This window comes from Fusarium phalaenopsidis (genome assembly GCF_050370095.1).
Source record: "Fusarium phalaenopsidis strain FUZ10S chromosome Unknown contig_32316, whole genome shotgun sequence".
NCBI lineage: Eukaryota > Fungi > Ascomycota > Sordariomycetes > Hypocreales > Nectriaceae > Fusarium > Fusarium phalaenopsidis.
In genome coordinates, this window is record NW_028145399.1 from 250,404 (window position 1) to 275,691 (window position 25,288).

A 25,288-nucleotide genomic window follows, 5' to 3' on the forward strand; every position below is an offset into this window, starting at 1 on the left:
GGGTTCAGACAATAAGTGATTCTTCTGGGCAAACTCATAATATTCCTTATATCTTATGCTTCTATTGCCTGCTTCTAACACTTCACCAAGCCCCTACAATTCCAGCAACTGGAATATCGATGCCCGTCGTATAGGAAGCACCGTCAGAGAGCAAGTAGACGTACGCACCCCCCAGCTCCTTTGGATCAGCCAATCTCGGCATGCCGCCATAGTACTGCATCTTGAGACCCCAATCCGGCGTCTGGTCCACAAAGTATGTCATGGCCGTCTTGACGAAGCCAGGCGAGATCGAGTTGACGCGGATCCCGTGCTTGGCCCACTCCATGGCTAGTGTGTGCGTCATGTTTCGCACGGCACCCTTGGTGGCTCCGTAGGGAGCTGAGGGTGCCGCACGGTTGGGGCGGTACGAGGTCATGGATGCCGTGAAGACGATGGAGCCCTTGATCCCCAGCTCGATGAACCGCCGTGCGACGGTTGTAGCGCAGAAGTAGGCTCCAAACACATTGAGGTTGAACAGATTGTCCAGCTGGGCCCGGTCAAAGTCAAGCGCTGGTTGATGCTTTGTCATTCCGGCATTGGCGACGAGGCCATGGATGGCACCTCGCTTGGAGATGATGGCATCGATGGCCGAGGTGATACTCTCCTCAGAGGTGACATCGCAGTTGATATAGCCAAGGCGCTTCGGGTTGGCGGTCTGCATAGCGAGGAACTCGTCACCGGGCTCGAAGAGGTCGAGGCTGAAGACGGCGGCGGCTTCGTTCGCTAGACAGACCTCTGCGATTCCCAGGCCGATACCCCTGTTGGCACCTGTGATGGCAATGACCTTGTCCTTCAGTGTGATTCTCCAGTCATGGTCAGGGCCTGGCTGGGTATTGAGAAACGTCGAAGAGGTCTCGGCGGCGGCGTCTGGTGTTTCTGTTGCTGAAGGGGCGTTACCGTTGGTAGGGACGGCGGTAGGAATATCGAGTGCGCTGGGAGACATTGTAGACTGTGATTATGTGTGATTTGTTCTGGAGTGCTTGACTTGAACCTGGAGTCTTGTGTGTCACCAGTTGTAGGATGGTTTTTGATGATTGAGGGAACAAGACTAGATGCCCCCCGTCTCATTCTTATGCCCGGAATAGAATAGCACATTGGCCACAGAAACAATGAATCGATCGAGTATCTGGGTGGAGATGGTATGATGCACCTAATCGACAATGCCCGAGGTCATCGAGGCGAGGCCATCGAGGCGAGGCCACCGAGACGAGCCAACGTTACATGGTCTTGACGCCTATGGACCTCGCAACGAGGTCATCCATGCTCGCTTCGAGGCCACGTTCGTTTCGGCGTCATCCTCGCGCCCACACCGGGCGTCCCCGATCGTACCAGCTTTACCGTTAGTTCATGTTAACGTTAGACTACCCCATACCCCATGGGGAATTGGTTACCCGTCTCCGCATTCTTATTGATTCTCCTCAAGCGCAATTTCCATCGCTCCGGTCAGAAAAAACTTGGTTCTGCGTGCGTGAGATGATCTATAAGTCTGTCAGATGCCACGACGACTCCCGCCGTGTTCAAATGACATCAACTACTTGCCTGAGAATCACTTTATCGACAATTATCTGATCGCAGCGTCTCAATTATCACTATCCTTTCAACCCCAACGCAACATGGCGGCCGATAGAACCAGCACCGAGGCCGTCGACCAGAAGGACTATCTCGAAAGTCCCGGTCAAGTCGCCGAGCATGTCGAAATCACTCAAGACATTAGCTGGACTGCGGAGGAGGAGAAGAAGCTCGTCCGCAAGATTGACTTGTTTCTCTTGCCCAATATCTGGCTCATGTACCTGCTGTCTTACATGGATCGAACCAAGTGAGTCCCCAGTAATGTTCAGTGGCTTGGGTAGAGTTAACCATGTTGCAGCATCGGCAACGCAAAGATTGCCGGCATGGCCGATGATCTTGAACTCACCTCATCTCAGTATAGCATCATTCTGGTTGTCTTCTTTGGCAAGTCACTCTCCCATTCGCCCCGCCAAGACCAAATAGCTAACATTTTACACATAGTCGGCTATGTTGTTTTCGAACCGCCGTCCAACATGATCCTAGTCCGGACCCGCCCGTCGCTATATCTTCCCGCCATCATGATTGTCTGGGGCGTCCTGACATGCACCATGTCTGTCGTTCAGAGCTATCGCCATCTTATCATCCTCAGAGTCTTTGTCGGCGTAATGGAATCAGGCTTCGCCCCCGGAATTCTCCTCATTTTCTCATCTTGGTACAAGCGAGGTGAACAGTCAAAGCGATTCGCCGTCTTCATGTCCGCCGCCATTCTTTCCGGTGCTTTTGGCGGTCTTCTCGCAGGCGCCATTACCGGAGGCCTCGAGGGTGTCCACGGAATTCGAGGATGGCGCTGGCTTTTCATCGTCGAGGGTGTCGCCACCATTGGTTGGGCCATCGTTGCCGCGTTTTTGCTTCTCGACTTTCCGGCCAACACCAAGCACATTACTGACCGTGAGAGAGCCATTGCCATTGCAAGACTGCAGGAGGATAGTGTTACTGTGAGGGGTGAGGGCGAAAAAGTCGGCAAGATGCAGTCGTTCATGCTCGCTTTGCGGGATTGGCGGACTTGGGGTTTCATCTTTGGCTACATGGTAAGTTCCTCCTGTGATGAATCATCTTCCATTGGCACTTGCTGACTTATTTAGGTCATTGTTGGTTCCTCGACTTTGTCCTACTTCTACCCAACTCTAGTTCACGGCCTTGGCTACACCAGCACTGTTCAAGCACAGTACATGACGGTGAGACGGCATGCGTGGTCTAATTGCAAACCAGCTAATCAGTTTGAAATAGGTCCCCATTTACGCCGTAGCGTTTGTGTGCACCGCCGTGAGTGGTTACTTTGCCGACAAGATCTCCAACTACCGAGGTCTCGTCATCGCCGGCTGGCTCAGCTTCTCCATGATAACATCCATCGCAGTCTGTGTAGTCTACGACTTCACAGCTCGATATGCCCTATTGGTTCTCATGGCTGCAGGCCTCTGGGCGTCCAATGCCATCTCCCTTAGCTTCGCGTCCTCGACATTCGGTTCAATGGACGCCGAGGTTCGAGCTGTCGCGCTGGCACTCATGAACGCATTGGGCAACCTTGCGCAGATTTACGGCGCGTACCTGTTTCCTTCCGACGACGCGCCCAAGTATCTCATGGGCTTTGGAGTTATTTCTGGCATGTTGGGTTTTGGTGTTTGCGTCTACATTGTCATGCATGTTCTTGTCCGACGATGGAAGCCATAGGCATGAAAAGGTGCCCAGCTTTATCTTGAAGGGTGATGGTGCCTGGGTTGTTATTCCTGTTGGGCGATTGAAGCATTTAGTTCGGCCAAGTCTTCGTGGAAAGATAAGAATAGACTCATCCATGAACCGAGATTGAGGCTGTGAGAGCGACACTCAAGGGGCGTGCATGTCAAGAACGTGATCTGCTTGACTGGGCTTGATACGGTCTGGAGAAAATACATCCATGGCAGAGGGTAAGGGGTCGTGATTCGTCTGCGCTTGGACTCGTCTCCAGGATCGTCATCCGAATTAGGAACTAGCCGAATCAAGGGATCTAGGCAGACGTTTGCAGGGTTATGTTGCATTATGAGACAAGGGGTGGTCTCAGCCCTGATCCTTCTGCCTGGCAGTTCGCTCACATCAGAAACTTGACAGCTGGACAATTGGCTGAATTGCTGCTTGGCAGGAACGATTCATTAACTCGTTTGTATCCAAATGTGAACAGTTGCTACAGATAATTATCTTTTGTGCCTGGTTCAGGCTTGGTGTGGACACTCGGCAAACCTGCTCCTTGCATTTGTGAGTTGGCAGCGTATCATTGCAACCCCTAATCCTTGCAGACGCCAGCCCCTTGTATAAAAAGAATATCCACTTGTCATTACTAAGGTATTTTATCGTCATATCCCACGGATCATCTCCACGGAAGCCTGTTCGCATGGTGTTTGAAGATCACCGCCCTCCAGCCAAGGCACACAAACGCAGATCATTCGCAGTCAGGCTCATTAAGGACACATCGCGGCAACTAGCTACCACTAAATGATCTTCAGCGCCTTCAACTACGGGTCTTGTCGTCCCTTCACGCACAATGGGAGAGTATGAGCTGGCCTCTTTGGACTCGGAGCCTCTTTATCGTCCACCCAGCATCGCGTCCAAGGCGAGCAGCCAGAAACCATTGACAGCCACGCCCGAGAAGAAGCGATATTTCGGCGGATGGAGGACCGGTCTAGCCATCTCCACTTCAGCAGCAGCCTTTGTCACGCTCGCCAATATCATCTTCCTGGGCGTCGTTGGAGCGAGGGTCAATGCCAATGGCGGAGCCCTATGGATGGGGGACTGCAAGACTGCGAAAGAGTATTCCCTATGGCTTCACCTTGCCATCAACGCGTTGGCTACCGTGTTACTTGGCGCCGGCAATTATACGCAGCAGGTCTTGACCGGGCCGACGAGGCAGGAAATTGACCAGGCTCACGATAAGAGGCAGTGGCTAGACATTGGCGTCTCGTCAATTCATAACCTGACCAAAATTTCTATCAAAAGAGTGGCAGCCTGGACAGTTCTAGCTTTGAGCTCTCTACCTATTCACCTACTGTACGCCACAGTCAGCCACAAGAGGCCATGGGTTGCTAACAAACTGATAGATACAACTCGGTGGTCTCTTTCGAAACCAGCGCCAACTACTTCTCGGTCTACACTGCCACACCCAATGACCTCAAGGAGACAACTCTCGCCAACGTAACCAAAACCTACAAGAACCTCAAAAGTTCTCTCAGCGATTTCGACAAGCTTCCAGTTGACGAATGTCTATCAACCTATCGTCGAAACCTCCTCTCAACCAGAGGCGACGTGATTCTAGTCCTAGACACAGATATCCCATACCTCTGGAACAACAATTCCCTCCCAGTCGAGATTAACCCATTGCAAATCCAACCCCCGTCTAAAAATTGGATGTGTAACTTGGACAGTGTCTCTGGCCGTGCCGTCTCTCTTCAAGCTTGGGATTGGGAATGCGACACGGCGGCTATCAAATCGGAAAACTGGAAGATCGAATTCGATATTCAGTTGGATTCTGGTCTCAAGCCTCGCCAAGCAGTACGGGTTGATCACTGCTATAGCAAATCCACACATGAACACTGCAAAGTGGTTGTGAACCTTCCCCTGCTTGGTGGTGTTATAGCGTGCAACTTTGTCAAGCTCGTTGGGTTGGCTTTGACGTGGCTATACCTAGGAAAACGACCTTTACTAACCCTTGGAGGTATGTTTCCCTCGACCAAAGCTAGAATTTGCTGACAACTTGCAAGATGCTGTGGATTCATTTCTCACCAATCCGGATCCAGCCACCGAGAAGCGTCATCTCATGTCCAAGGTTTCTGGCAAAAAGCTGTCTTGGGAACCTGGACCTCGCGCTTGGCTTCCCCAGAAGCGCCGCTGGGCTACAGCAGTTTCATGGAGAAGATACGGAGTAACGGTGTTTCTGTATTGTTCCAATTCGTACTCAATTGTATTTTTTGCGTAACTAATATGAACCCAGGTGTATTGTAACAATCATAGCGGCCGCAGTCCTCCTCAGCATGGGCCTCAACACACTAGGGCATCCAAGCATGACTGCCCTCTGGAACAGAGGCTTCGGCCAAGTCAACGTTGACTCCCTCATCGACTTTTCCGTGTATAACATCAACGGGGCCACGAAAATGGTGGTGATATCCAACTTGCCCCAGTTGATCTTATCCCTTCTATACACGGCGATAAACGGCATGTGGACAACCATGTTAGTTGGAGCTGAGTGGAATAGCTACGGAATTAGACACAAGGGCCTCCGTACGACGTATCCGGTTGGGAAACAACGAAAGACGTACTGGTTGTCTCTCCCTCTGGTGAGTGGAACCCTTCTTGACTGCACGAGCACTTTGCTGACGTTTGGTGATTTTTAGCGATACGGAGTCCCCCTAATCCTCGGATCCGCTACCCTCCACTGGCTAATCTCGCAATCCATCTTCTTCGTCAAGGTCGTACTTTGGAGAAACGACAAGCTGCTAGTGGACAGATACCCAGACGAAACAACTACATGCGGCTACTCTCCCATCGCCATCATCTTTTCTATCATTCTAGGAAGTCTGATTCTATTAGCCACTGTCGGGGGAAGTATGAGAACGATGATGCCAGTGATTCCTTCGGGAGCTACGTGCTCGGCTGTTATAAGCTCTGCTTGCCACGCACCCGAGGATGATGAGGATGCCGCTGCGGAATTCGTCAGGTGGGGAGTTGTGCCCGGGACTGATCATTGCTCGATGACCAGCTTCGCAGCAGAAGATCCGGTGAGCGGGAAGTGGTATCAGTAGTGCAATAGAGTTAATACAACCTTTCGAAATTCCGTTCATTTGGGGTATTTGAAAACGTCTCATGAAGTCTGGTCAGTGACATCGTGTAGACGTCAAATTCTCCATCATAGCCCTAGCTGACCGTGGCATGCTCTCCAAAGCAACCCGCCAAAGCCGGGGTGTGCGATTTGTAACTAAGCTACCGATTCACCTTATCTAAGCGGAAGCTTACATCTACCCGTATGACCTGCGCTTACCTTATGTTTAAATGGAGTCTGCTGTCCCCTGCCCCTTTTCTAGGTTCTCTGCCAGATATGCCGACTGATCCGGTCCCTGTTACCATCAAGCAGATCCAAACGCACTTTTCTGGCGACGTAATTTTCGTATAGCTCAGAAATTAGGCGATTTACTTCCATACGCGGCATAGGCCTCGATGCCGCGGGAAGGACTGGTCAGGAAGAATGGCATCGATTACCGAGAGCCTCAGGCATGGGTTAGTCTTGGAACTATTGTCAAGACCCGTTTTAGAATGTTCGTTTCGTCGACCCATATAAATCCATTCTCAACGTGGATCAATTGACCATTCGTGGGTTTATTCACTGGACCATGTTTCATGACCAAAACCCCATGTCCGCCTCTACCCCTTCACATCCTTTCTAATTAAGTCAGCCTTTTGGATACGATGTCGGTCTTTTGAATGCAACCATGCTCATCTACCGATCACGGCAGCTGAATCGGGGCACGTCAAACGTTATAAGACTTAGGAATATCCGTGTCTTGGCTTTTCTTGTTACTCGCCAAGACAGTTGATCTGTTTGTTTGTGATTTTTGTAGCTTCATTCATTCCTTTCAATTCAAAAACCGCCAACGTGCGGTCTGCATCTTCTCTTGCTGCCGTCGTTGCCGCCCTCGCTGTGCGAGGTGTCGCCGGTCAATATGACGACTGGAAGTTTGGAAACCTGTTCATCGCCGGCCCTGCCAAGAGCGCCATCAAGAAGGCGACTTACACCCTCTCTCCTCCTCCCATTCCCTGCAGAACTCAGGTCAAGGACCCTTCGCACCAGCCTTGGATGTCTATCTGGGTCGGTATCTCGGATTCCGTCAGTGACCAATCCTCGGATCTGTACCAGCCTCTTTTGAACTGGGCTCCCAACAACGAGCAAGAGTAAGCCCCGTAGTGTGGCGATCGTGAAATTTTACTCACCAACTTTTTAGGGGTTGTCCTGCTCCCAACGACGCCTGGTGCGTTGCCGCCAGCACCTTTGACTGTAAGACAAGTTGAATTCCGCTATAAAGATCATATCTGACAATGCTTTAGCTGGAACCCAGGTTGCCCAGCCCTACGTGGCCATCCCCAAGGGCGCTTCTGTTGGTTTTGAGAGTGAGTGCAATCGCCAAGCTTTTTAGATAGAAAGCCTAACAAGACCAGTCACCTACAATGGAAAGGCCGTGACCCAGGTCGTCTCAATCAATGGCAAAGTCGTCTCTAAGCAGACTGACCGTGAGTTCAAGTCCCCAGTCGCCTACTCTAATCTCTTTCTAACCTCATCAAGGCACTGGTTCCCAAGTTCCTACCTACATCTACTCGAGCAACGAGTGCTACCTGGGCGCATGCGGCACCCTTCAGGAGTACAGTGAGTCCACTTTCTCTTCAGACTTGACAACTAACTGACCCATTTCAGGCTGGGACGACTTCACCGTCGAGCTCACATCGGCCGATCCTAACTTTGGCAAGACCCTCACCATCAACGGTGGCGACTCTACCGGTCTTAAGACTTCCGACGGCGGCAAGACCTGGCACGCCGACTCTATCGTCATTTCCAAGGATTACTTCTACACTGACGATTCCAAGGAGTGTTCGTAAACATATTATTTGACTTGGCGATGTCGAGTTTTGCAAAAAAGACATTGCTGGAACTTTGTAGATGGATAATTACAGTCTTGATTGGTCTGGAATCTTTTCTCAAATGTGAGGTGAACCCTAGCTCGAGTCGAGCCTTTCAAAGGCTCAGATACTTGTCACTTCATGATTCTTATTGATCTAATTGACACCGCCAAAGATGTTCTGGTCCGCTCATCAGACTCGGGATCGAATCTAGCAGAGTTGCAGTTCACTTCTCAATCCCCCAAACGAAGCCAATAGCATCAATGCACCCATCATAGTACCCATACACTCCGCGCAGGGCCCAAGTGCCATCAAGCGCCGGCGCAAGCGACGTCCTGGCAACGGCCGTGGTCCAGCGGTCGTGGGCATGCGGCGCGATGTACTCGTCTACCTGCTGGTACCCGTTGGTCTTGTCGAAGCCAAAGAAGGTCATGTTGGCGAGCGTCTGGTAGGGGAGGCGAGGCTGGAAGTTATCCGTGACCACGTTGACGGCCACGATGGGCTGGTCGGGCGTCTGGGAGACCGTATGCACGGGTGACCCGTGGAGAACGCCGTAGCTCTTGCTGCTGCCGTCGGTCCAGTCCACGGTGAAGCCGCTGACCCAGTTGCCGTCGCTGTGAATGCGGAGGGTCTTGAGCTTGGCGCTCTCGGGCGCGTCGTCGAGCGTGTTGAAGAAGTGGCCGCGGTTGGCCATGGTGCCGATCCAAGGCGACAGCCTCGCCCAGGTGGACTTGCTCGCGTGCTTGTCAATGCTCTGCTTCAGCGGGGTAGGGGTAGTCTGCTTGAAGGGGAAGATGCTGTCGTTTGGTGGCTGCCAGCCGCTGCCGCCCGTTGACGATGCGAGCTTGGCCTCGAGATCCTGGATGGTGGCGTCGGTCTTCTTCTTCAGTTCCTCAACCGCCTTCTTCTTGGCATCACGATCCTTCTTGATGGCTACCAGGCCAGCTTCCAGGCCCTCGATGATCTTGTCCTTGTCATCGCTCTCGGCCTTAGCCTGCTCGAGATCCTCCTGGGTACGAGCAAGCTGCTTCTGCGTCGAGGCCAGGCCGGACTCCAGCTTGGCGACCTTTTGGTTGAGCTCCTTGTTGCTCTTGTCAAGCTCCTTGTTGTGCTCACGCTCCACGTCCAGTTGGCCGCTGAGGTGGCTGACCTCGGAGTTCAGCTCCGAGATCTGTGCTGACAACTGCTGGACACGGCCCTGGGCTGCTGCTAGGGCAATCTCTGTCTCATCCAGGCGCTTCTGAAGCTTAGCCTTGGCTGCCTGCTCCTCGGCGATCATCCTGTGAGCGTCGTCGAGGGCCTTGTGGTCGGCTGCGTCGTGATCACGATCGCTCGAGATGGTCTTTTGCAGGTCTTGGATCTGCTTGGTGAGCTCTGCTTCCTTCTTGGCATATTCATCACGCGCCTCGGACAGTTTCTTCTCCAGTTCGGCGCTCTTGTTCTTCTCGAGCTTGTTCTCGTCGCTGAGCTCGCTGATCTTGCCGTTCAGGTCACGGATCTGCTTGTCGTACTTGTCCACCTGTTCCCTGAGCCCGTGGAATGACTTGTCAAGGACGTTGAATCGCTGTACATGGTTAGCACGGTGCTCCTGGCAACATGTGGTAGACGAGTACATACCTCGGTCGCATACTTGGCGAGGTAGCCGGCTTGGTCAACGAAAGAGGCCGTGTGCGTTAGGGTTTCGACAAGATTGCGAGGGAACGGCATCGGAGTCTGGATGCGAGGAAGCGCAGCCTCGGTCTGAGGGTAGCAAACGCTCAGTTCAGACTTCTCTCTGGGTGGTTCTGGCGGAGTCATCTCGCTGAGGAGACAATGTTAGCAGCATCGAAGAAGTCAGGGGCGTCTCGCTTACTGAGAGTGAGACTGCTTGCTTACTGCTTGCGTAAGGTCTTCAAGTTCCTTGTCACCTTCTGGCCCCTTCATATGAACTGCAAGCTTTGCAGCCCCCTCATCTCGGGTGCAGTAGAGGCTGTAGGGGGGACCGTCGAAATCAAATTTGAGAGGCTCGCCTAGTCCATTCTCCGCCCTCTGAACGGTGTTGATAGAGAACGGAACCTTGGATTTCTTTTCCGCATCCTCGGTCCACTGCCAGAAAGCCAGAACGGGCTTTCCAGCTCCGACACCCTCTGGGACAAGGACCAGGATCGGCTCGTTGCTGGCATACTTGGGCCAGTCCAGCTTCCCAGTCCAGATTCGGAAGGAATCGGCCACCTCTCCCTGAGACTGGTGGACGCGGTCAAGAGTCATATAGCTCTTGGAGTTGGCTGGGTTCGACATGGTGATGTCAATCTTCCCGTACGCTTGCTTGGTGGTGATGACATAGGTGTAGAAGTTGTGTGACATTTCGATCATGTCCTCGCCATCCTCAGTCTTGGACACGTTTGTGACGGTCTTGGTGTCGAACCAGTTTGGCTTCCTGTTTCCGGCGGCATCCTTGGTCCACTGGGAGAAGAGGTAGACACTATCGCCGCGACGGGCCGTGCCATCAGGGAGGATGACAATGAAGAGCTCGTCCGTGGCAGAGGTGCCCCAGTTTAGCTTTCCAGAGTAGACAAACATATTGATGACGGAAGGATGTGAAGGCTGGGGAGAATGAGTTGAAGAAGGTTGGGTTATTGAGGAGATGCTGAGAGAGATGCTCCAAGTTTCACATTAGCAGGCGTCAGTGAGCCCTTTATAGTTTCGCAACTCTTCTCTTCTCTATTGTCTACCTCTTCTCTGGAAGCTCTGACTCTGTCATACAATCCACAGCTTCATCGTCAGCTGCCACCAGAACACGCATCAGCATTACATTTCAATATTTTTCTGCATCTGCTGGCTAGCAACGAGCTGAGAGACCCATGTGGCTACCTGATGGCTAGATAAGGAAGGGAGAGGCAATCCCGCAGGTAAGCTGGCTACCAATGAACCACTATACTTCTATGAATGCCAACAAGCGGTAGACCGTTATGTTGACCCTTGTACCTTGCCATCACCATCCGGGCGGCCCTCTTCCGGCTGAGCAGCATCCATATTGGCCTTTCCTGAGACCCTCGGCCCCCCCCGCTTTTATGCAGAAGGGCCTCATTCGTGCCCCGAGCGTTCCGGGACAGTCATCGTTGATTCTGTCTTCAGTCGCTGCTGACCTGCATTCTGTCACTGGCCTGAGTGGCCTCGGGCTCTTGCGGAGAAACCATCCAGGCTCACAATTGGTCCACGGCTTACATAGTGCAGGGGCCCAAGGCGCCTTGGCGCATCTCGAAATGGGAAGATGCCAGTCAAGTGGAGAGCTGAAGGTGCTGACAGCGAGAGGATGGATAGCCGTCAGCACTTGTTCAGCGAGTTGAGGAATATTGGATAGGAAACACGGTTGATGGTGCATTGGGGCCTTGACTGTGGGCGAGTAAGCAGCTGCTCCGAATGCGGAGAGTTGCGAGATTCGTACGCCTAACGTTATGATCATCCTGTCTAAATATGCCTTGGGGCCGAAGTGTGCAGACTCTGGCCCAGTGCTGGCAAGGCTTGCGTCCGAGGTGGCTGGACGAAGCAGAAGGGGATTGTCTTGGCAAGGCGCTGCCGAACACGTTCCAGAGAAGGATTCTTCCTAATACAAGTCTAGCCTGTGGGTTTTTTTTTTTTTGGTATAAGATAGTAGAAATAATAGTGCTTCCTTTCTTACTCTTAGAGGCCTAAATTACGTCTTGGTCATACGCAAGATCAAAGAACACTATCCTCCAGTAGATACATAGACATATGTTATTATTGTCTGCAATGATGGCAAGAAGCCATCAGCCACAACAGCAAAAAACACAGTCATTAATACATGACGGTATCAAAACCCAATACCGTATAACACAATAACCTAATACAGACATATGTTCTCGGTGTAAGTTGCAAGTGCCCTTCGTGTATAGACAGCCCGGCCCTATCGGCCAATTCTGAAATCTACCAGTGCGTTGCCCCGGTCCTTACCAAGCCATCCGGGCCAGCATTGAGTTTGGCCAGCGACGAATGCATGCCTTCCTACCCTCATCCAAACAGAAAAGACCGAATCCAAGAGCCGCGGGATAGAAGTAGTGTTCAACCGGAACGCCAGCGGTACTCAAAACGTCTTGGAGGCTTGGGATATACAGCCAGATGACGGCAACACCCAGGGTAAACAGGATTGAAGGAAAGAGAAGCAAATTCTGCGTGCGCTTGTTGAACACGGGCGGATGTTGAAAGATGGACAGATGTCTGTTGCGAACCGCCATGAGGTTGAACCATTGCCTGAAAGCGTCAGTTGAGCTTAAGCACATAGAGGTAAGCACAGACTGACATGACGACAAGGTTCATAAAGTAAATCGAACTAGCCTCGTTCAGCCGGGCATAGTAGTAATCTGGGTCAAGGTGTGTAGGAATCTCGCCAAACTTGAACCACAGGTCCGAGAAAGGGATGCCTTTTCGTTCAAGGTACCAGTACGCCATGGCGAACGAGCAGACACTCTCAATTACCCCAACAAATGCATAGGCATGAAATATGAGCTGCCAGTTGACGAGGTGTGTCCTGCTAGGGTCTCGTGGAGGTCGGAATAGGACGTCTGCTTCGGGCTTTTCGTAGGCTAGGACGATGGCGCCGGCGCAATCGGTGAAGCAACTATGTATTGTCAGCCTTCAAGTCAAAGTATTGTCGCACGTAGCACATACCATATGATGATCATGAGGAAAGAGGATAAAATCTGCGGAAGTCCAAAGACCACGTTGGTGAACACTGGCCAAAACTCGGAGAATGAGCCTGCTGGGAGCAGGTAGGCAATGACCTTCTTAAGGTTATCAAAGACAACCCGCCCAAATCTGACAGCCTCCACAATAGCGGAAAACGACTCCAGAAGTACCATGTCGGCCGCCTCGATAGCAATGTCGGAACCACTGGTAAGACTAATGCCGACATCTGCAGCCTTGAGAGCCGGTGCATCATTAACTCCGTCACCAGTCATGCCGACAATTTGCTTCCTGGCCTGGAACTCGCGGACGATACGCAGCTTTTGATCAGGGGTTGTGCGGGAAAAGACAATCTCGTTATACTTGCAGAGCTGTTCCCATTGGTGTTCATTGAGACTCATCAACTCTGCGCCAGAGAGGAGCAGCGCGGCATCTCGTGGTGACTTTGAGTCGTCTGCGCCTTCTGTTGGGAATCTCACAAGGGAGGATGCATCGTGGACGACTTGGGCAGTAACCATGCCGCACTGGCGAGCGATAGCCAAGGCGGTAAGTCCAAAGTCGCCAGTGACCTGTAGGTATCAGCATCGGAAGCCCATTTCAACGTCTTTAGTTGAGGGGACAGACCATAAAGGCACGGATTCCAGCTCCACGCAAAGTAGCAATAACCTCAGGCATCTCAGGACGAGGCGGATCGATCATGGCTAGGAGTGAAACCAGGGTCAACCCAGATTGAAGTTCGTGCATCATCTGAGTCTCGAATTCGGGTGACGATGGATCAGGCAGGATCCTATCAGCGCCAAGTATCTTGCGAGCGAGTAGAATCACACGCTTGCCATTGGAGGACCACTGGTCTTTGAGCTGCTTCACTGCCGTGGCTTCGTCCTCAGTCAAGGCCGCCACAGAGCCATCTGGTTGAACCATGCTGGTGCATCGTCCAAGCAGAATGTCCGGGGCACCCTTGATTGTCAGCAGCCTGAAGCCGTTAGTACAAAGAAAAAGAACGCTTTTCAGGGTACAACTTACACGCTGCCAGCCGTGAACTCCTTGGCCCCTGACCCGCCAAGGTAAGTATCAACATCTTGGTTCTTAGAAGTAGTAAATGCTTTTGCCATGAACTTGTTCTTGCTGTTAAAAGATAGCTCAAAAACGCTCGTCCACGCCTTGCGTAGCTCTGAGACGGGACCAAACCCTTCCGAGAGCCTCAAGGCTGCCTGATCGGTGGCATCTCCAAAGATGTGCCGGTCCGCCAGAGCCTCTTTCTCAGACTCGGGGTCGAATTCAGCAGAGTTGCAGAGTCCCGCCACTGCTCGAATTTGATGGATGCCTGAGCTTCCTTGTTTGAGGCGGATATCGTCCATGGCTGACTCGGGAGTAAAAGTGGTGGTGTATAGAGAGCAGTCGGTGGCAAACATCTTGTTCTGTATGACTGTTAACGATCCACTGTCCACAGTATCACTTCATTCTAGCTCAATATGCATACCTTGGTCAAGGTTCCAGTCTTGTCGGAGCAGATGACAGAGACTGAACCTAGAGTCTCGACTGTTTTAAGTGACTTGCACAGAATCTTGTTCTTCTTCATTAGATTCGCCGTGATAGTCAGGCTAGACGTAACGGCGATTGGAAGACCCTCGGGGATATACGCAATGGCCACGCTGACACAGCTCACGATGAGAGCAGATACATTGATCCAGTCAGGGTGAGACTTGCGGAGCCATCCAGCCCTAAGGTAGAGTTAGCGAATGTTCAAGTTCAAGCATGATTTTGACGGTTTCATACCAGACGGCCACTAGAATAATGATCCACGACACCATGATAAGAACGATAAGCGAGACAAAGCGAAAGATGTCCTTTTCCATCGTTGTCAAACCCGTTTTTGGTTCGCCAGTCAGTTTTGCAATTTGGCCAAAGACTGTCGCATCGCCAGTGGAAACGACAACACCGAGCGCACTACCGGACACACAATGCGTGCCTTGCAGGCCAATGCAGTGTGTCTCGAGGTAATTGTCATCAGTTGAGTCAACAGTAGCCTTGATGGGCTTTGATTCACCTGGTAAAGTCAGACATGCATCTCCCACAAACGTCAGATACTCACCAGTCAGAACAGCGCGGTCAACCGAAGTATCATGCGAGACCTGGAGGTAGCGAACATCGGCAGGGATTCTGTTTCCAGCCTTGATGAAGATGACATCGCCAGCAACAACGTCGGTAGCGCTGACTTCAACCCTAGCACCATCGCGAAAAAGAACGCACGACTCGGGAAGCATCTCGGTGATGGACTGCATAACGCGAGACGAGGACCAGTCTTGCCATCCGTTGAAGGTCGCCTGAATGACAAAAACAGCCACGAGGACTATACCCAAGGCAAGGTTTGCGATGGCGGGAGGATCTCCTAGGGGCTTCCACGAGATGAAGACGAGGATACCTCCAACACAGAGGATACCTCCAAAGCCTTTGAAGAAGTATCCGAATATCTTCCAAAACAAGGGGTTCGGGAGAGGGGAGATCTTATTTTTGCCTTGCTTTCGCAACCGATCGTCGGCTTCTCGAGCCGATAGGCCATGGGCCATGTCGACTTGAAGGCGTTTCTGAACTTCTTCGATTTGCAGCTTATGCCATTCGATGGTTTCAAATTCTAGAAGTGTCAGTTTGATGGCATCGATTCATAAGATGCCGTACATACTCAAAACAACAGCATCCTTGGCCTTGGACTTGGACTGCGCGTGATGGTGGCTTCTCTCAGCGTCGTCAATCTCGAACGAGCTGGGTTCACTTGGTTAGACATCAATCACTTACAAAACTGGTGGTTGACTCACATGCTGCGATACTGGATCGGGAGGGTCGCGTTCCCTCGGCGGCTCTGACTCGACGAGCGCTTCTGAGGCCTCGGTTCGTCATCGGCCTCAGGACCAGTCTGCGTTCTACCGCTGGCCCTGGTGCCGTCCTCCTCGTCACTGGTCTTCCAGCGCAGGGATCCTAACACGGCCATTTTGCAAATACTAGAGTATCGTGATTAAATGCGAAAGAGATGATGTTGGAATGTGGTCAAACTCACTGTCATCGAACGAGGGTCTTATATGGACAAGATGCAATACGACACCAAGGGGGCCATCCGAGCGCATCTTTTCGGGTGCAAAAGCCACACCGGAAGCACAGATTCGGTATGCCTTTGACCACGAACCGAATATGACCTCGTCTCCAACAAAGGCCAGCTCTCCCACACCCTCCAAGAGACAATCCATAACGTTAAATTTACCTAATTGTTTTCCCAGCCCATTGTCCCTTCTTAAATGCCTCACAGAGAGCCATCTCGCGACACGAGGAGGCCTCCTCATCCTGAAATGTATTGACTGACTCCGTCCAAGGGGATGTGCGGTACATCATGTGCGGCATGCATTCCCCGCACGTCAGCTCCTGAGGTAGAGATACTTGGACAGTACTTGTGGCCACTAGCGGCTCTTTTGGACTGTCATTTGTGACTGAACCCCTGGATGGCGGTGACAGATGGACACCCGCCTCCATGCTGAGCAGAAGGGCGAATATGTTCTGACAACCTCAAATCCCTCAACGCAGGAAATAATTACCTATGACATTGAGTCAAATCTAGCTCTGACGAGCTAAAAACTGGTTGTTTTCCCTTCCCATCCCACGTTCACTCTTCCACACAGCATGACCCCCGCGCCTCGCTTCTTCTAGTGGTTCCCATGGCGGGATCCCAAGAGAACCGTGAAAGTCATGGCATGGACTCCAGCACGTTTTGGGGGCTTCTTTTAGTTGCACTCATCATAGCAATCTTTGTCATCATCTACATCGCCCACCGTGCCTTGCACACACGGCCAGTTCCCGATGTCATTAGCCACCAACTCCTCCGATTCAGAACGACAGCGGGCTTGGGGAGAGACGCGGTAGAGAACATTCCCACCGTCGAGTTTCATGCGCGGCCGGCCGCAAGCAAGTCCCCTATACACATTTTTCGAAATTCTCCAGTTCACGCAAAACCGCCTGCGCCAAAACGCTCGATAATCCAAGTGTTCCAGCACCATCCGGGCTTCTCCCCTCGCTCTCTCGAGTCCGGAACAGCCAAGACACAAGAGGTGTCTTCTCTGTGCTCCATTTGCACAGAAGACTTCACTGAGGGAACGAGGTTAAGGAAACTGCCCTGCGGACACGTTTTCCATCCACAGTGTATAGATCCGTGGCTGATAAATCGCGCCCGAACCTGTCCTCTATGGTCGGTAAGCCCAGAGCCGACATGAGCAGACAACCAGCTAACATGGGTAATCCCCAATCTCAAGTCGAGTCGATCTGGCCTTTTTATCTGGTATGGCTATTCCCCAAGTGCCGCCTGTGGTCCGTGTGGCTCCCACCCACAGCAACAGGGCTGCTGGTCGGAGTTAGCATGCTCTAAAGGGGCCGTCAAGGGGATTTACCTTGTATCAAGTAGTTTTCTATACTCACCTCAGCTTGAAAGAGATGGTCCTGATTGGTAATCTTAAAGTCGTAAAATCTCACCCCCATTTGCTTGCTCTCATCATACCCCTGAAAAGTAGAACCCCGCGACGACAACCACATACGCAAGCAAAAGAATGCTCCCCTTGAAATAATTGCTCTTCCCTTCGCCATACAAGTACCCCAGAAGGAACACACAAATGACAACAAGCACCATATCCCACTGTGGGAAAACAAGGGGAAACACATAGTTCCTCAAATCCTCATGAGGGCCAGGCTGTGAGTGGAACACTGCAGAAAAGAAGACAAGGGCCGGGATCTGGAGGAGGCAGACCTGAAGCACGTAGGCAGAGCCAATCTCCATCGATAGGGCAATATTGCCGTTGGTGGCAAATAGAATGGCATTCTTCGGGCTGTGTGAGCGACGGTATCTTGTGGAGGGCAAGGGAACGTACCCAGATTTCTGTCGTGTTAGGCACGAGAGCAAAAATGGTCAGTCCGACAAACTTTTCATCTACATGGACTTCTTTGAGAATGGAATCAACCATCTCAATGATGATGTTGGCAAGAATGCCGTAGAGAATTGTTGATCCTAATAGTATCAGCAGGCTCTTTGTTCTGCTCCAGTTGGGTACAGAATGCCAGTCATTGTCTTTTGATGCTATCGTCTTGGTAACTTGAGCGTCTGTGGATGAGATGGATGCTCTGTTTGTGCCATCCTGAGCGCCATCCTCCTCAGGCAATTCAGGCAGAATATCGCAGTCTCTTCGTGCCAGATTCCTAGGCGGAACCTCTGGCTCAACCCTTTGTAATGGGGATGACAGAGGAGATAGTGCTCCACGTGGAGATCCTACCGTGGTGGTCGACCTGATGCTTCCGCGATGGCTGGTGAAGGAGTGTCTCCGAGACTCAAAGGGTGCACCAATGGGGATTGCTGGCCTTCCCTGGGTCAAAGGGGTAGTTACTGACTGTCGTCTGTGCGACAAGTGCTTCTTGTCATCTACATCTCCGGCCCAAATGACGGCGGCATGAGTGCGAAGAGTAAATAGCAACCCAATCACATATGCCAGTAGTAGAAGAGCGGCACAAAAGTAGCTGAATGGCCGAAGAACATGGACATAAAGATTCCCATCAAGATCAGGCTCCTGGGAGATGGAACAGGTTTGGCAATTTGCAACACTCCGCCGAGAGTTGGCCATCAAGCTCTGGGTGGGTTTGTAGGAGCAACCCCGGCATCTCATAACATGGGTGCCATAGACTGCATAGAACAGCGTAGGGCTGAAGACCCCAATAATGGCGAAAAGCAGCATGGTCGAGGTGACACTGGCTGATTTGGAGTTGAACCTCTGCGTCTTGCGCTTGAGGGCGCCAAAACACATGGATAGTCCTGGAAGGAAGAGAACCCCAGCAAAGATGCTTCCAATGATGCATCCCTCAACGAGACGGCTCTTTCCCTGCTTGAGGGCCACGCAGTAGAAAAGGACCTCGAATATTGTAGAGAAGAATGCATTCACCACGGCGCTCACGCCCATGGATGACTGAGCTGAGATTGAAGCGACAGCCTGGCCTATGAAATAAGCCAGCGGGATGATGCCAAGAAGGCTAGCCGGGAAGAGTAAACCAGGTGGAAGAGTAAAGGTGTGGATATGCAAGAGCTTCTGAAGTATAAGCCAGTTGAAGATTATGATCAAGGCAATGCCCATGAGGTCGATGAGAAAGATGCTGTTCCCGCCAATAGAGTAGCGCCAGTATCGAAAGCCGACGGCAGAGTATGTGCATAGCAAGACTTTGGGCTCTGGCTCCTCGCCTGAGCGCGCTGAGTGGGCATCTGAATCGAAAGAGAGGGCGAGGGGGCAATGTTGAAGATGACGGAGAAGATGCGTGCACGTCTTGGCCATGGGAATGGTAAAGACGAGGGCCCAGCAGATCAACGAGACCAGGAACAACGACGGGAGGATAAATAAGTATAGAACAGAAAAGAAGATGATCTTTCCACTGTTCCACTGGCCTCGACCCAACATGGTAGTCTGCCCCGTGGGCTGCTCTTGTCTGGGACCGAAGAAAAGATGGCCATGATTCAGGCTGCCATTCTGCCATTGCTCATACTCATGCATGCTGCGTCCCTGGTTGAGGTGGTCGTTTGCCTCAAGTCGCACAAGCTTTGCAAAGGGATAAAATAGGTATGCGGCCAAGCTACACAAGACTCTGCCATATTCTCTCGAATTGGATGTTGAACATGCTAGACATACAAGACCGCCGACGGCAGCGAGGATGGCCAGCCACCAACCGAACAAGATAGTCCAGAGAACGTTGAACAGCAACGACCACAAATTGGCCTTCTGGCCTGGTATGGAGTGAATATCACGGCTCTCATCGTCGTCGAGCGGTTTGCCTCGTTGGTAAAGGGCGGGTTTCCATAGCCTAATTCCAAAGGGGTGTGTCTCGTTGATGGCTTGCTGGCGGAGTTTGAGAGTGAAGCTCCCAGCGTCCGAGTCGACCTCCGCATCATCTTGCACAGGTGGCTCGTCCGGGGCTTCTGTCAACTCCAACCTAGGTATTCCAGAGGGAGCAGTTTGGCCAACGTGCTGATGCTCTGAAGGAACAAAGCCAGGAGGAGCTGATTTCCTGCGGCCTACGATACGGCGTCTGAATGAATCAGCCTCGACTTCGGCGGTATCGTCGTCTGCGGAAAAGAGATGGTCTCGACGGGGCATTCGTAGGGTCGTCGACAGTCGACGAGGCATTGCAACGTGAGATGTGTCAAATCAGGCCTCTTTCAGGATTAAACAAGTGCGGTAGGGCCGACAGCAAAGACACGAGCATCGGAATGTAAAGCCATTCTCTCCCCTTCTCGTCAGAGCATTGAGAGGGCATTTAGAATCCCCCATCGTCCCGCAAACTACGTACCACACTGCCACCGTCAACAGCCTGCCTTGGTCAGATGCGCTCCACAGCACGGGGCCTAGAACGTGTTTTACCTGCTCACCGATCAGCGTTGGAGGCGTTATGCTTGATGATGCGGCCTCGGTAGGTAAATGCCTCTCGCTACCGCGCTGTACATTGACTCAACACGCGCATCTGCCTCCAACCGAGATGGAGACCGGGAGGCCGCCAGCCGTAAACTATACGAATAGAGTATCCCGATCTGTACGCTTGACTTGTTATGATCGCCGTGACCGGGGCCGGGAATAGCATCTCCACTCGAGCTAATATGCCGTGTATCAGGTAGTCGACAACCATACAAAACACCAAGATTTCTACCTATCTCTACAATACAAAAGGGCATTGCCATGCCCGATCCAGCGTTGCCGCAACGCCCTTCCAAAAATCCCTCAACCACCGCCACTTCGCATTCGACACTCGCCCTCTGCACGTCGTCGTCACTGTCATTTCTCATGTCGGACAACCAACGCAAGCATCGTCCGGGGATGCCAAGCTTTGTGCCCCTGTCTTCCTGTGTGCACAGGCCAAGGAATCGAAGTTCAAAATGCGCTTAATCGAGGCACCCGTGAGACAACTTGGTTCCAGGAGCAACTACGTACACTCACTCACCCAAATATTCTGTCCAGACTTAAGGTAATTCCTAGAATCAATTAGTCTGACATTTTCTGTCGTCCCATCCCACGCAGAAGCTGGAAATTCCAGGTTGGATTTATCCCTCATACCGTACCTCTTTCACCTGTTCATTTCCGGTGGGTGGATCGTCGTCTGTACCACGTTGCCAAGCTCCCTCTGACCGACGCTAAAAAGCTTACTTGGACCCTTGTCGTGTCAACAGAGAGCTTGACATGTGCCATGACGCAGCTGGTTTCTGTTGCCGTCTGTCCAAGGAGGCGCAGCTCGGCTCCGTATGCTCCCTCGACACAGCCCCCGTCCCCTCTCGAGTCATTGCAGACAAGTGCCCCGTGCAGGTTGTCAGGTATGTCGATCGTAGGTATGATTGGGTCACCATCCGATAAGGTATTTCGTTTGTACTGTAGGAGCCACTTTTGAATCAGACAGGTCGCGTGTGGTCGTACTTGTGCCTGATACTCTCAGCGTCATCGGTAGAGAACAAGTCTCGTATGGTATTTCCCGTAGTGTGCTCCAATTCGCGCTTGATACTATGGCAAATTTCTCCACACATCCAGAGGCAAAGGTCACAGCCTCACGATCCGCTGATCTCCTCAGTCCACGAGAGGGGAAGGTCAAGCGATCTAAATGATGAAAAATCCCTCTGAACCTCCTGTAGCTATTACGGTTTCTGCCCGTCTTTGCAGAGGCTGGCCTTGTACTCAAGCGTTACATCCGTATTCCCTCTAATCCGTGCAATGGATGACAGCATAGACGATGCCGACCCAAGCCCCGGCAGCCACGTCGAACAAGACGACAACGACATTCTCTTCTTTGAAGCGGATGAAAGCGTCGAGACCGATCCATGTTTTGACCTGGAACAAGACCGGCGCGCACCTCCGGTTTTCATAACCATCCACCGGTAGGTTTTATTGGGAGTAGACATTCTCTCAAAGCTGCGCTGACTAGTCAAGGATACGCAAGTTTATTCTCGCAAGTCTTGGTATACTCCCTGGCATGGATGGATCACCTGGCAAATATTAACTGTCAAACAGATGATCCATATTCTCTAGATCATATGACTAGCCCAAGATTCAACAACCTTGTTATACGCCCACTACTCGACAGATTATACGATGAGTATGACTACTCGATAGGTTCGCATGCTTCCTTTGCCGTCTCTGTGTGTTCATCGTCTTCGCCTGACAGTGATGCATGCTCTCCAAGTCTCAAAATCGCTAACTTGATATGACTAGTATACTGCCTCTTGGCAAACCGTGTTCAGTTCCTCCGCGAACAATCCAGCGTTGTTCATCAAAGCACCAGCATCGCCAGAGCCAACCTGTGCGAGCTACTAGCTATACGCATCATACGCAACTTTCAAGAAGACAACCCTGTTCAGGGTGGCTTGCTCACACTCTCCAAAATCCTCGTCGAAGGTTTTGACCCCTTCTCGGGTGCCCCGGAGGATGTTCAAACTTCAGGCCGATATCCTCAATGGCCAATCCAAAACCGTGGTGGACACGAAAGGAAGATCACAGCCCTCGAGCTGGCCATCATCTCTGAGAGCAAGAACTTTATTAGTTCGCCGGGGTGTCAGCGAGTCATTGAGGCAGTGTACCAGGGGTGGATTGTGTATACGCCACTGTCATTTGTTGACCTTTTACCGAATCACTTCGACTATCAGCCTGTCTCCCTCTACGATCCTCAGAAGGCGTCTTTGCTGAATCACCGTCGGCTTATTGTGCCACGTTCTCGGTATGCTATCGAGTTTGTACAATACATTGTCCTGGTTGCGTTCTACGTGTTGACAATGATGCACCGAGGTACCAACGCTCTATGGATGTACGAGACGTTCTTTGTACTCTACTCGGCTGGTTGGGTCCTGCATGAGTTTGCCGCCATCATCGAACATGGATGGACCATTCACTCCCAGAAGCTGTGGTCATTTCTGGATCTCACCTTCACACTCATTTTCACCATCTACGTTATAATCCGGGGTTGCGAGGTTACCATTGCGTCCATAGAAAGGGGCATGGCGCTCAACTTTTTATGCTTGGCAGCACCTGTGCTGCTCACTCGACTGGCTTTCAACATTCTTCCGGATCACATAGTCTTTATATCACTCCACGCAATGATGAAGGAGTTTCTAATCCTGACCTTCCTGGCAACCTGGTGCTTCACTGGTTTCCTACTGGCACTACAGTGGTTGGCAACAGGAGATGAGTCGACCACTATTCCTGGAGACTTCACCATCATCAAGTGGCTTCTATGGATATGGTTTGGTCTGGATGGAACTGGCATAGAGGCATCTGTTCAGTTCCACGCTATCCTCGGACCAGGCCTCACGATCGCCTTTGCTTTTCTCGGCAATACTCTATTCCTCACTATTCTTGTCTCACTTCTCACGAATCGGTTCTCCAAGATTGTTACCTCAGAAACGGTCGAGATACAGTTCAGACGTGCAGTTTTGACATTCGAAGGTGTCAAAAGCGATGCTATTTTCGCTTATCCGCCGCCCTTCAACCTATTCGCCCTTGCCACACTTCTTCCCCTGAGGCTCATTCTCTCCCCAAGGACCTTTCACCTCACGCATGTAGCACTTGTCAGAATATCCAACGCCCCGCTACTACTTGTCATTGGCCTCTGCGAGAGGCATCGGCAATGGACCACAGTATCAGGAAGGAAGTCATCTAGACCATGGCAGTTCACCGGTTTCTCGCCTCACGGTGATATACAGGCTGTTTTCGAGATTGAACCGCCATTGTATGTCCAAGAGGAGGCTGATGAGCTAGATGGCTTGAGTGAGATGGGATTTTCGGACAACGATGCGGTTTCCAGGCTGTCGAGGGAGATGAGACCACCAGTTGTGTTCTCACTAAGCAGCGCGAAAGTAGGGAGCCCGAGGTAGACGATAGTAGGTACCTAATATAGACACCACCGGCTGTGCACGTATGGGTCGCCGTAATAAAAGTCCTCCAGACTGAATGACATTCGTGATTCTATTTCGAATACCCTAACGAGCTAGACTATATCACACTTCTTCAAGCTTGTGGTCTGATTCTATAAAGACGGGACGATCCTCGTAAATGCCATCTTTCAGGTCCTGGCGTATCTTGTCAAACTTCTCCTTATGCTTTTCCATGATTTCCCGCTCCTCTTTCCGCTCCTCTTCTGACAATGGCGGAGGAAGTATACCAGCAGGTGGATTATACCACTGTTCTTTCGGTACTCTGGTTCCGTCTACTCCACGGTAGCGTTTCTCTGCCTCCTCATCGTGTGGTAGACGATCGAGAAGAGCCTTGATCAAGGTAGGCCTCAAAGGGGTAGCGTAATGAATGTTGCGATCGGCGTCGAGAAAGCGAAATACTCCGTCATCGCCGAGGTGTGCAATACCCATCAAGTCAGGGTCGCGATCCATGTGACGCAAGATGTCGCTCATCTCTTTTTGTTCCGGTGGAAGAGCTTCGTATGCAATGCCATCTTCAGTGCTGCATTGTGGTGTTTCTATGGTCTCTTGAGCCTTTGGGCTGGGTTGAGACATGATTTATAGGGATGTTGTGTGAGAGAGAAAAGATGGGTTGGGTTCAACAAATTGGAGCCAGGTAAATCTAGACTGATAGTGCAGATGGAGTTGGTCATATCAATCATGGGTGACCATGCATTCCAACTTCGTGGTGACATGTGACGCCAGGATTTTCGAATCCCTGTTGTTGGTTGAACCAACAATATCACACTCGCAAGATATCGTATGATTTTATGACGTAATATGTATTGCTTTCAAAAGTTCGTCTGTATTCAGCATCCTGATTCGATCCATGACCACCTAAGCGAACAGCACAAGAGTTTCTCCTTCTGCACCACATGGGCTTATTATCTCCCCAAGTATCAACCAAATTGGGTACCAAGCTCAAATGCACCTGCCTCGCTTAAAAACCCCTCCGGTGAGCCCAGTACAGACATAGCAATGGGAGTAGGTGGTACAAATTCCTGGACCAAAGCAAGGAGGGTGAGAACATTTGTTTCTTAGTCCACGAATCTCCGTGTTCCGCCTGTTTGGAGTTTGTAGCTCGCTTTCAGGTTCCGCGTCATTCTTCTCCAGCGCAGTGAGTAGATCGTGAATCTCTTTGGTCATCTTCTCATCCGTGGCCAGAACAATCTTGTCATCCACTTCAACGACGAAGCCTCCGTACTTGTAAAGTACCGTCTTGCCAAACTGGGGAGCTTCAGCATGATATTGCTCCCAGGTGGTGACCCAGATAGCATCATCTGGAATTTGAACCGTGTATTTGGCGTTCACGAGGTTGCCAGCGAACAAGGCCGCGAGGAGGGAAGACCCTATTACTCCTCCGTTAGGCCTTGACAAGAAATCTGC

The 25,288-nt window shown here is 51.5% G+C and overlaps 8 protein-coding genes across 8 annotated transcripts; 3 read left to right on the plus strand and 5 right to left on the minus strand.

The window, feature by feature from the left end:
• Nucleotides 1-82: 82 nt before the first annotated feature.
• LRP88_11637 (uncharacterized protein) lies at nt 83-982 on the minus strand (the record flags this gene model as incomplete). Its single annotated transcript, XM_083248063.1, has 1 exon — nt 83-982. The coding sequence occupies one exon, from the start codon at nt 980-982 to the stop codon at nt 83-85; it is 900 nt and encodes a 299-aa protein (XP_083095493.1).
• Nucleotides 983-1,652: 670 nt separating this feature from the next.
• On the plus strand, nt 1,653-3,276 carry LRP88_11638 (major facilitator superfamily domain-containing protein; the record flags this gene model as incomplete). The annotated part of the gene is made up of 5 exons (XM_083248064.1): nt 1,653-1,855; nt 1,907-1,992; nt 2,050-2,636; nt 2,691-2,783; nt 2,836-3,276. The coding sequence occupies 5 exons, from the start codon at nt 1,653-1,655 to the stop codon at nt 3,274-3,276; spliced, it is 1,410 nt and encodes a 469-aa protein (XP_083095494.1).
• Nucleotides 3,277-4,120: 844 nt separating this feature from the next.
• On the plus strand, nt 4,121-8,214 carry LRP88_11639 (uncharacterized protein; the record flags this gene model as incomplete). Its single annotated transcript, XM_083248065.1, has 10 exons — nt 4,121-4,623; nt 4,674-5,287; nt 5,584-5,906; nt 5,964-6,174; nt 7,185-7,515; nt 7,566-7,618; nt 7,669-7,731; nt 7,780-7,851; nt 7,904-7,984; nt 8,033-8,214. 10 exons carry the CDS (start codon nt 4,121-4,123, stop codon nt 8,212-8,214), a joined length of 2,433 nt encoding a protein of 810 aa, XP_083095495.1.
• Nucleotides 8,215-8,461: 247 nt separating this feature from the next.
• Nucleotides 8,462-10,794, minus strand: LRP88_11640 (uncharacterized protein; the record flags this gene model as incomplete). Its single annotated transcript, XM_083248066.1, has 3 exons — nt 8,462-9,799; nt 9,853-10,036; nt 10,088-10,794. 3 exons carry the CDS (start codon nt 10,792-10,794, stop codon nt 8,462-8,464), a joined length of 2,229 nt encoding a protein of 742 aa, XP_083095496.1.
• A 1,698-nt stretch (nt 10,795-12,492) lies between these two features.
• Nucleotides 12,493-15,901, minus strand: LRP88_11641 (cation-translocating P-type ATPase; the record flags this gene model as incomplete). Its single annotated transcript, XM_083248067.1, has 8 exons — nt 12,493-12,850; nt 12,901-13,484; nt 13,540-13,888; nt 13,939-14,333; nt 14,396-14,636; nt 14,692-15,547; nt 15,596-15,675; nt 15,729-15,901. 8 exons carry the CDS (start codon nt 15,899-15,901, stop codon nt 12,493-12,495), a joined length of 3,036 nt encoding a protein of 1,011 aa, XP_083095497.1.
• A 1,542-nt stretch (nt 15,902-17,443) lies between these two features.
• LRP88_11642 (calcium:cation antiporter) lies at nt 17,444-20,105 on the minus strand (the record flags this gene model as incomplete). Its single annotated transcript, XM_083248068.1, has 2 exons — nt 17,444-17,767; nt 17,817-20,105. The coding sequence occupies 2 exons, from the start codon at nt 20,103-20,105 to the stop codon at nt 17,444-17,446; spliced, it is 2,613 nt and encodes an 870-aa protein (XP_083095498.1).
• Nucleotides 20,106-21,934: 1,829 nt separating this feature from the next.
• Nucleotides 21,935-23,824, plus strand: LRP88_11643 (uncharacterized protein; the record flags this gene model as incomplete). Its single annotated transcript, XM_083248069.1, has 2 exons — nt 21,935-22,070; nt 22,170-23,824. 2 exons carry the CDS (start codon nt 21,935-21,937, stop codon nt 23,822-23,824), a joined length of 1,791 nt encoding a protein of 596 aa, XP_083095499.1.
• A 123-nt stretch (nt 23,825-23,947) lies between these two features.
• LRP88_11644 (uncharacterized protein) lies at nt 23,948-24,457 on the minus strand (the record flags this gene model as incomplete). The annotated part of the gene is made up of 1 exon (XM_083248070.1): nt 23,948-24,457. One exon carries the CDS (start codon nt 24,455-24,457, stop codon nt 23,948-23,950), a length of 510 nt encoding a protein of 169 aa, XP_083095500.1.
• Between the last annotated feature and the right edge of the window lie 831 nt (nt 24,458-25,288).